This window comes from Gastrolobium bilobum, unplaced genomic scaffold (assembly GCF_033153095.1).
Source record: "Gastrolobium bilobum isolate Gb01-03AN ecotype WA unplaced genomic scaffold, APGP_CSIRO_Gbil_v1 utg19070, whole genome shotgun sequence".
In the NCBI taxonomy this organism is placed as follows: domain Eukaryota; kingdom Viridiplantae; phylum Streptophyta; class Magnoliopsida; order Fabales; family Fabaceae; genus Gastrolobium; species Gastrolobium bilobum.
In genome coordinates, this window is record NW_026895229.1 from 56,983 (window position 1) to 68,058 (window position 11,076).

The 11,076-nt window shown below is 31.1% G+C and overlaps 1 protein-coding gene across 2 annotated transcripts; it reads left to right on the plus strand.

Moving 5' to 3' along the window:
* Window positions 1-6,301: 6,301 nt before the first annotated feature.
* On the plus strand, window positions 6,302-9,516 carry LOC133300733 (uncharacterized). 2 transcript variants are annotated; one of them, XM_061500323.1, is made up of 3 exons: window positions 6,302-6,372; window positions 6,468-6,505; window positions 7,547-9,516. In XM_061500323.1, exon 3 carries the CDS (start codon window positions 7,572-7,574, stop codon window positions 9,165-9,167), a length of 1,596 nt encoding a protein of 531 aa, XP_061356307.1. In that variant the 5' UTR covers window positions 6,302-6,372; window positions 6,468-6,505; window positions 7,547-7,571; the 3' UTR covers window positions 9,168-9,516. The 2 variants fall into 2 exon arrangements, with proteins under 2 accessions (XP_061356307.1, XP_061356302.1); XM_061500318.1 differs by having other exon boundaries at window positions 6,320-6,372; window positions 6,468-6,575.
* The last annotated feature ends 1,560 nt before the right edge of the window (window positions 9,517-11,076 follow it).

The following is an 11,076-nucleotide window of genomic DNA, read 5'->3' on the forward strand; positions in this document are numbered from 1 at the left end:
GCCCACGGTAGCCAAGTGCGAAGCGGATAACTTCTGAAAGCATCTAACTAGTAAGCCCTTCCAAGATGAGTGCTCTCCTATTCCAACTTCCTATACTAAAGTCAAATTCACTTGTTTTTACGAGTAAATAGAGTAAATAAAAAATTAGCAATAATAAATATGGCTGTCATATTTTAATTTTATAATCATATGTTATATAATTCAGATGTTAAGAGGAACAAAGATTTTGTACTTATATTTTTATTTGATGATATATACATTTCAACATTTCTTATTGGCCCGGAGCATTATTAGTGGCTAATTTTTTGTTTGATTATTTAGATAATATTATCATTCAAATTTAAATAATTGTATTTACAAAATTTGAAAACAACCCTCTGCTAATTATGAGTTTTGATTGTGTTATGTTTTTTTTTCTTCTTAAAATAGAACTTCTGCTAATTTTTTTTACAAATAAAATATATGTTTTTTTATTTTTATTTTTAGAATAGTTAATGAAATAAGTGTATTCTATATTTTTCTTATTTTGAAAGTTAAAACTCAAAATATGAATAAAAACAACTGAGATCGGGTCTGTTGGACTATGTTCTGCTTTTTTATTCTTAAAACTGTTTTGTAGAATAGATAACAAGACAAGTGCCTTCTATGTTTTTTTTTTTTTAAGTTAAAAATTGAAACACAAAACACAAATAACTTAGACATATTCTCTAAATTTGATTCTAAAAATCAACAAATAGTTACAGTTTTTTAATTTTTTAATTTTTTAATTTTTTTTTACAAAACAGACCTTATCAAACCAATTTTTTTGTTCTGAAAATCGAAAAGCTATTTTTCAGAATAGATCTCAAACAGGCTATGTTTTCTAAATTTTATTCTAAAAGCTAAAAAATAGTTATTATTTTTATAAAGGGTTTTATAAGAGTTATGTTGTAGGAAAAATGATTCTATAATGTTATAGAGATTCGTTTTGCGTCCCGTAGTTTTTTTTTTATTCAAAAAGTGTGAGCTTCACAAAATATTGTGTGTAGGAAACTTTCTTGTGTCATGTTAAATGTCATGTTAAATGATAAATGCAAACCTCTTTTATAAAACATGTTTTATTAAACAAGTTTGTTTTCCTTCCAAAAATTAAACACTATTTTTGGAAACAGAATTCAAACAAGCCCTCTGTTTCTTGTTTGCATTTCGTTTTCCATTAAAAAATAGTAACGTAATATAATATTTGGCATTTTGGTTTAAAAGGATAAGATGATAGAAAATTGAAACAAGTACTCACGGGGATGATTTTATTTTTTGCTTTAATATTTCTACAGTGAATATAGATAAGTTATTCATATTCACTTTCAAAACGATGTCGTTTTGCGTTGCAAGATTAAAAAATTATAATAAAAAAGACTATTATAACCTTAAAATAAATTATAATTATAAAAATACATTGATTTTCGCTCCCAAAACAACGTTGTTTTAAGTTCATTTTTTCTGCAGTCATAGTTAAGTTATTTACATTGAGCCCAAAATAACGTTGTTTTGGGCTCAATGTAAATAACTTATCTATGACTGCAGAAAAATGAACCCTTTATTTTTTTGCCACAAATACAAAGGATACACTTGAAGAAATAGGGAAAATGGAATAATAACTTCTAAAAAGATATTTTTTCGGAAATGGATCTTCTCATGTTTAAAAAAAAATTGACATGGTTATGTGAGACAATCATAATCATACAAAGATAAATCAACAGTTATGATTTAGTAACTACCTATTTTAATATTTATTCTCTCTCCTCTTTTATCATTATTGATCCACTTTTATATGATTATTTCCACTTCCATATTTTTGTTATTCTCCATAATCCATTGTAAAAATGAAAATAAAAAGTAAAACAAAATTACAACGTAAGGTTATACAAATGTGAAACTGTCTGCTATGAAATGAAGGGGAAGAGATGACGATGAAAAGACATATTTCTAGATAAAATAAGTAGAATTGTGATTATTATTCTTCAATTGCTTTTAATACAAAGGATTACAATAATGAACGAAAGAGTTAATACTCCATTAGTATATGAGAAAAGTGTTTGTCATTTTAAATGACATAACACTATGTTCTTTTAAGAGAGACAGACACAAAAAAAAAATTATTTAAATTTTAAATTAAAAAAAATCACTCACTTTCTCTCTCCTCTGATTTTTATTTTTTTGTGTCTATCTCTCTTCTAAAATAACATAACTTATATCATTTAAAAATGACAAACACCAAACCCTTAGTATAATGGTTACGAAATTATATATGGGGAATAATTACATTACCAACCGTTACAACAAATTCAATTCATCCACAAATTAGTATTTAACACAGAAACCTACTTTTTGATAACAACAGGAAACCTCTTTCAACAACCGGTGAAAGTATATTTCCCCAGTTTCATCAAATAGCTTGAAAAAAACTCAATATTCTCAATCTTGGTCATATTACAGAATTCACACCTTCCCATCAAATAGAATGCTCCTCTTCCTTAACCCAACCCTAATACCCCAAAACAAAAGAATGTTCCTAACATCAAATATACATAGGGAAATATTAGTCTCCTTTTACGTAAGATTACTTATCTCCTACTCTCTCACTTTGATTTCCGCACTTCATCTTTTTCTTTTTCTTGTAATGGTGGGACCCACTTATTTTCTCTCTACAATATAAGATACCTATCTTACGTTGAATAAGAATAATAAAACCCATATACATATTACAGAATTCAGATGCATGAATACTACCAAAAGGGATGCATGTGGTTTTTAAAAAAGGATTTAGGCTAACGCGCATTTGCTTGTGGCTATAATAGAGACCATGTGGGCTTTTTATTTGATAAAGGCAACAAGCCCAATGTGTGTTACGTAATATCATACTAAAGTAAAATTAATCTACTGAATAATAATGAGAATTAGTGTTTGACCTTTTGGAGATTATCCTGATAATCCTATAGTGTTTGACTAGGGTTATAAATAGGATATGCAGGCCTATTGGGGCCTAAGTCTAGTCTATATTAAGTCAAGATTAATTTACTACAAATAGTCAAATAGAATAGACTTAGACTTTAAAAAAAATCTATTTAGAAAGCAAATCATAGATTTTTGTGTGTGTACATGTTGGGTCTATAAACCTATAGGCCCCCCTATATTATATTATTTATTTTAAATAAAATAATTATTTTAATAATTTTAAATAATAAAATAATATTATTTTAATTATAAAATATTTAATAGGCTTAAACACGGTGTTTTAAAACCTCACCCCGTCTCCTGGGTTAACACGGGTCAAACCTGATCCCTCCCTTCTAAGGGTTGGGGTCACAAGTTGGACCCTATATGCATATCGACCCCTCCGACCCCCAAAATCTGGTCAGGTTTTAGTGACTCCCGGGTCATAGGGGTCAAAGAGGGTCTCTGCATATATTTTTTTTAAAATTTTTTTCATGAAACAACATCGTTTATTAAAAAAATAAAATAAAAATACTTGCAAACCTAAATCTAATCGTTCTCTTCTCTCCCAGCGACCTAAACGTCTTCAATCTTCACCTCGCTGCCGTGAATCTTCTAGAAAAGGTAAGAATTTTATCCATTCAAATGAAATCCTTACGGTCGTCGATGGAAAACAAAAACTTATTCTTACTTCCTTTAAATTTTCTCTTGTTAGGGACCTTTTCAAAAGAGGCAGAACCGGGTCATCATAGTGACCCATTAGAATATGAGTTTTGTATTTTAGTATCTTAATACTATAATTAGGTTGTGTAATATTGACTTGTGGTTGTAATTGGTGAATTAGGTTAAGTATATTTTGAATCTTTGATGATTGGTGGTTTATTTTTTAATATTTTCATATCAGATATATATATTTATATTTCTTTAATATATAAAATCGGGTCAGCATAGTGACCCCATGACCCCCGGTTGAACCCGTGACCCCATGACCCCCGACCTCGGCCGGGTCGATGGCTGGGCCGAATTTTTAAACACTGCTTAAACAGACTAACAGGCCGAGCCAAACTTTTATTTTTTAAATATAGGTTAGGCCAAACTTGTAGTTTGGGCCTACATATGAAAATAGGTCAAGGCAAACCTAAGTTTTTTTTACACAAGCCTGGTCTATTTAAGTCAAAGCCTAACCTAGCATAGCTTATTTACACCCTATATTTGATCTTTTAAAAGATACGAAAAATATGTCATTTTAATCAATTTTAATCAAAATTACAGTGTTTTATAATGAAAGAAGTAATTATTCAATAAAAATTAAGAGAAAGTAGAAGTTTTTTTAATTTAAATATTAAATAAAATTAATTATTTTAACTAAAATCTTTAAAAAATATAAATATTTTTCCTATAATAATAATAATAATATGAATAAATTATTCTACCTAGCTTTTTTTCCCCTGTCTTTGCCTATCACTTTTTAATATTAGATCAGAATCTCAATAAGAGAGAAAAATGATAAAGATAATTGAGATTCTGATTTAATTATTTTGGAGAATGATAGGTAAAGGCTTTTTAACCCTTTTGTCCCTTATTAATTAATTAATAACCATTTTGCCCTTTACTCAGAACTATCTACCAATCTGTCCCTCTTTAATCGATTAACTTGAAGATTTAATCGATTAAATGGTCAAAGCTGGAAAAAATAGTTGACTTGAAGATTTAATCGATTAAATCTTCAAGTTAATCCATTAAATCTCTCTCTTAATTGATTTAATTGATTAAAACTTATATTTAATCGATTAAATATCCGAAATGAGCGTGAAAGCATTGATACTAACTCGTAAAATGACAACTCTTAATAAAACGCAATCAGCTCTTATTAAATACAAAACACAATCAACTCCTGTTATGAAATACAAAACACAATCACCTTCTATTAAATACAAAACACAATCACCTTCTATTAAATGTAAAACACGCAATCAGCTCCTATTAAATACAAAACGCAATCAGCTCCTATCAAATCGCAATAGGCAACAAAGGTCTAATAGGAGCTGATTGCGTTTTGTATTTAATAGGAGCTGATTGCGTTTTGTATTTAAAAGAAGATGATTGCGTTTTGTACTTAAGAGGAATTGATTGCGAATCTTGAGTTTAATAGGAGCTGATTGCGTTCTGTATTTAATAATATGAGTTGATTGTGTTTTGTATTTAATAAGAGCTGATTGCGTTTTATTAAGAGTTGCCATTTTACGAGTTGGTATCAATGATTTCACGCTCATTTGAGATATTTAATCGATTAAATATAAGTTTTAATCGATTAAATCAATTAAGAGGGAGATTTAATCGATTAACTTGAAGATTTAATCGATTAAATCTCCAAGTCAACCATTTTTTTCCAGTTTTGACCATTTAATCGATTAAATCTTCAAGTTAATCGATTAAAGAGAAACATATTAGTAGATAGTTCTGAATAAGGGGCAAAATAATTATTAATTAATTAATAAGAGGCAAAATGGTCAAATAGCCGATAGGTAAAAGTAAGTAAAAAAAAAAGGTAAAATAATCTATCTTATAATAATATTAATAATAATAGGAAAAAATGTTTGTCATTTTAAATGACATAAAGTTATGTCATTTTAAGAGAGATAGACACAAAATAATAATTTTTTATTTAAAATTTAAATTAAAAAAACCACTCACTTTCTCTCACATGATTTCTATTTCTTGTGTCTATCTCTCTACTAAAATGACATAACTTATATCATTTAAAATTACAAATGATAAAAATAACAGTAAAAGTAAAATCTTAAGGGTGTGTTTGGTACAAGAGAAATTTTTTTGTGACCGGGAATCATGATTAATGGAAATTCAATAGAAATTGAGTTTACTTGGAATCTTATAAAAGAGGTGTTTGGTTCGCCAAAATATTACTGGGAATATTGGGTAAAAATTACTGATTTCATATTTGGTTTAGAACGAAATATGACTTGGAATATGAGGTTATTTTACAAAAATAACCCCAAACTATTTTTACTTTTGTAATTGATAGATTGGGTCTAGATTTTTATGTGTATTGAGATATTTTTGTCTCAAAATTTATTGTTGTGCTTTCCCTTTACTTGGTATTCCGAATTACCATATTATTTTTGGTAATCTGAATAGTGACTTTTCTTTATAAATCAAATTACCGGTAATCCTTGTATAGCCGGGAATCGTAATTTATTCCTTCTACCAAACGTGGTAATTACATTTACCAAAGAAGAATTACCGGTAATCATCTTCAAAAACTTGAACCAAACACCAGCTTTTTAATTTTCACACTTCTCGACAAGGCTAAAATCTCAGATTGAAAAGAAACCCATCATCCACCGAACCCAACTTGCCGTATCCTTGTTCCTTCGCCAGGTTCTCTCTCTCTCTCTCTCTGATAGTTCAATAATTATGCTTTTCTTGTTTGGTAATGATCTTGGGGATTGATCTTTCATTTGCTTCTTAATCAGGACCTTCACCTTCTCACGGATTCTTGTACCCTCTTCAGGTATAAGCACCTGATTTGATTCCCCATTGAACCGCCTCAATAATTCTCCAAGTACTGCCGCTAAGTATTGGTACTTATTATTTATTTTCTTCAGTGCCCCTCCTTTCTTTCTTTCTTTCTTTTTTCTAAAATAAAAATATATATAATATTGATAAGATTTGGTGTGAGATTTTGGGTTTTGAGTTCCCTGCTCTTTCTTAGTAAAGTTGAAATTTTTGCTCCGATTTGGTTTTGATTAAAGCAATTCCTGCTAAGTAGCCTGTAGAAGTGAGCAATTTGGAAGGAATATTGCTGTTTTCTGTTCAAATATGCGGTTTTTATAGTAGAATTTCTTTTCTCTGAAATTTTCCTTCCCAGACCTTGGTGGGTGGAGCTTGAAATGTTTACTGGTTAAGCGTTTTAAGTACTTTGTTGTATGGATAAGTGTTAGAAGTCGCATAAAGTATGTTTCTTTTGATTTGGGTTGTTAACCTTGATCTCATTGGGATCATGGTTCAATTTATGCTATGATGCAGGGTGAGAGTTGGGAATATTCGTTGTGGAGTTCTTATATTTCAATCACTCAGTGTGTGTGTGTTTTGTGTGGGGGGGGGGGGGGGGGGGGGGTATCATTAAGTGATGATAGACCATTATAAAACTGGGAAAAGTGAACAAGGCTCTGCCATAGTCTTATAATTGGGATTACCTAATCATCCATTAATATAGGCTAAATACATGAACTGAACTGATGCACATAAAGTTTCTTTGACTTTGACACACAGGTAGCTTTGCTTCTAGGTTTAGTGATTTTAATTACAATTTGGTAGCCCATGATGATACTTGCTAGACTTGAGACTCTTAACCTGCTTATGATTGAAGGAAAAAAGTCCCTTTGCTCTTTACCTACTTCTGTGGATAGCACTTATGGTGCAGCAAGTACCTCCATTTTGGGGATCATGGCTTGATTATCCATGCCTATAACCTTGTCTTCTCACTATCTTGCTATATGATGTTTTTGGGTATTTGTTTTGTTTACTCATATCTTCATTCCATTCTGTGCAGGAAGTTTTGATTTTCTAGTACATTTATGGCTACCCCAAATAAATCAACTCTAGTAATGCCTTCAGAATCCTTGGAACAGATGGGAAAAAATACCACTGAATCAAATGCAAACATGCCTCAATGTCCTTTAAGCCCACAACTCCGTAGCTCCTTAGATGGTCCGGTAGCTATCCTTTGGGATATTGAAAATTGTTCTGTTCCAAGTGATGTGCGCCCTGAAGATGTGGCAGGTAATATAAGAATGGCTTTACGGGTGCACCCAGTAATTAGAGGAGCTGTTATGATGTTTTCTGCTTATGGGGATTTCAATGCTTTCCCTAGGCGACTTAGAGAGGGCTGTCAGAGAACTGGTGTTAAACTCATTGATGTTCCCAATGGGAGAAAAGATGCTGCTGACAAAGCTATCTTGGTCGACATGTTCTTATTTGCACTTGACAACCCTCCACCATCCTCTATCATGCTAATATCTGGAGATGTTGATTTTGCACCAGCCCTTCACATTCTCGGTCAGCGGGGATATACTGTAATTCTTGTCATCCCTGCTGGGGTGGGTGTTTCTTCTGCCCTATGCAATGCTGGTAAATTTGTCTGGGACTGGCAGAGTGTGGTTCGTGGAGAGGGCTTTGTTCCCCCTTCAAAGGCCTTAGTGCCGCCTCGTGGAGGTTCTGTTGAGCTTACTGGATATTTGATGGGATGTCATATCAATGACAATTCTGATGGTCCAAATGAAGAAGAAGCAATAGTTTATAGGGGGATGTCACATAGCTATTATAACTCGAGGGAATTCTCAATGGTGTCACAATCTCTCTCTGAATACAATGGTGGCACATCGAACATGTCTTGCTTGCCGACAACTTTGAGATCACATAGTCTTCCATCTGGATTGAATGATGCTTCAGGAGGACCTATGCCTTATAGTGACCATAATGAATGCCCATTATGGGTGCAGCCTGGGGATTTAAATGGTCTCAAGGGCCAGCTGGTAAGGTTGCTTGAACTTTCTGGAGGATACCTGCCTCTGGCCCGAGTTCCAGCAGAGTACCAGAAAACTTATGGGAGACCTCTTTATGTAGCTGAATATGGGGCAATGAAGTTGGTTAATCTTTTCAAGAAGATGGGTGATACCATGACTGTGGAAGGGAAAGGGCATCATAAAATTGTGTGTCTCAGGAACTGGAAGGCTGGCCCAAGTGCTCCTCCCCTATCTCTGGCAAAGAAAGATAAGAAAGGAAAGGGGAGCCAGGAAAAGAATGCGTATGTTGTCACTGGTAGCTGCTCTTCGGATGAGTTCTCAGATGAAGATAGATTAGTCATAGAAGAACTTGATGAAAGAAGTTGCACAGGAAAGGGTAATCAGGGGAGACCAGCCAGATGTGAAATTGATGACCGTATTCTTGAGCAGTTCAAGTTCGAGCTGCAAGAGATTCTAGTCAGCTATTCTTGTCGAATATTCCTAGGTTGTTTTGAGGCTATATACCAGCAAAGGTACAAGAAACAATTGGAATATCAGAGATTTGGTGTGGACAAGTTGGAGGATTTGTTGGAGAAAGTGAATGATGTGGTAGTATTGCATGAGGAACCGGTAAGCAAGAGGAAGTTCCTTGCTGCTGTGGGTGGTTAGAAAACTTACACGAGGGACCGCTATTTGTTTTAACCTTTTCTGGTGTTTTTTTTAACTTAATGTTTTCGATTAATGGTCAGGAAATACTTATTCTCTCTATCAACCTCAACCTTTTCTGTTTATTTATTTCTTCAAAGTCTTGTAAAAATGATATGCTGGGCGTAAGTGTTTTTTTATAGTCACGGGTCCTGCATTTTATTTGAATCTTTCCTAAAATTTATGTGTTGCTTATATCCGGTCTCTGCAACCCATTAGCTAGCTACTTATAGGAGTTGGGAGATATGTAAAAGTAGTAGCTTTTGTACTTTTATCTTGTATCCAAACTCAATATCTATATACAATTTTTCTATACATGACTTATAGAGATATTGATTACTAGTAGAACATCATTCTTTTTATGGTTTTGTACATGGAATGTTCAGTGGAAGTTTCTTGATTATGACCCATTATGAAATGATTATAGAAGTTTTTATTTGTTGTTTAAATAAAATTTTAATTCTTATAATATTTCTCTATTAGGTTTTAGTCTTTATAATTTTTTTTTTTTTTTTTTTTTTTTATAAACATCAGTTTTTATATTTTTACTTATTTGGATTTTAGGCTCTAAAAAATCAATACCTTGATGAATTGAATTTATAAGGTATAAAAATCAACGCCTAAACTTTCATAAAATAATAATAATAATGAGTAAAATCAGTAAGGTATAAAACTCAAATTAATAGAAAATATAAATGAGTAAAAATATATAGACTAATAGAAAGTATAAGAATCAGGACATTTTTATCTTAGAGAAAGTATATTGGATTAGGATTTTAAAAGATAATTTTGAGATAATTTTTTTTATACTTTTTAAAATATTTTTTTTACAATCAAAATTTTATAAAATTAGATTTTAAATGATTTTGATAAAATTTATAAAATTTGAAAGAAATATGGATTTATAAGATTTTAAAAAATTATATGAATTTTTAACAAACATTCAAAATTACAAGAGTCAATAAAAAAATAAAGAAATGCAATGATACTAATAAAAATAGTAAAACCTAATAAATATTTTCAATTAGTAATTCGATGTAACTAGATATCCTACTAAGCAGCAACTCTCCACATATCTATACTAACACTCCACGTATTAGCATCTTCTCGTTTTTGCTTTTGGGTTTGACCAATGAGTTGAAAAGTATCTTCTTCATTTGATATTAGAGCTATGTATATACGATTATAAGACCCACAATTTTTTTATTTATTAAAATAATTCAAAATTTGCATGAAAGTTTAGGGGAATTTCTAAATTTATTTTCATCAATATATTAAACTTTAAATTGCTTTGTGGCTTTTGAAAAAGAAGTTTTCATCAATCTATTTGCATGAAAGAGGCATCCTATTTATACTTATCACTAAAAAGTTTCACAAAATTCACACTAATAAAAAATTCACTAAAACCATCAAATTTTTGAATAAATATTTTTCCTTTGTATAAAATCCTGATTGAATACCATCGAATTTGAATAGACTCTAAAATAATCTTTTAAAATCTTAATTGTATACCAAATGACTTTTTTTTAATCCTTTAAAATCCTACTTGAATACCAATGATTTTTTTTGGGTCCAAAAACAATCAATTAAAATCTTTAAAATCTCAATCCAATACACCCCGTTAATAAACAAAGTTACAGGGTTTATGTATTGCAAGTTTGCAGCTTCTCATACAGAGTTACACCTGTACCTGGAGCTTACCCTTCGGAAACACGCCTAGCAAAGAAGAAACTGCATGCATGCCTATAGACTTGAAATTTGTCAATGAAAAAGCCTCAGTTACAGGGCATTGTAATTTGTAGATTTAAAAGGTAATCTTGAAACAATTCTTAAAAAGTGTTATATCGATAAACAATTAAACATTGCTCATGTT

Bases quoted from the DNA above. Each gene is read 5' to 3' on its own strand.
- LOC133300733 (XM_061500323.1), top strand. From the start codon at position 7,572: ATGGCTACCCCAAATAAATCAACTCTAGTAATGCCTTCAGAATCCTTG.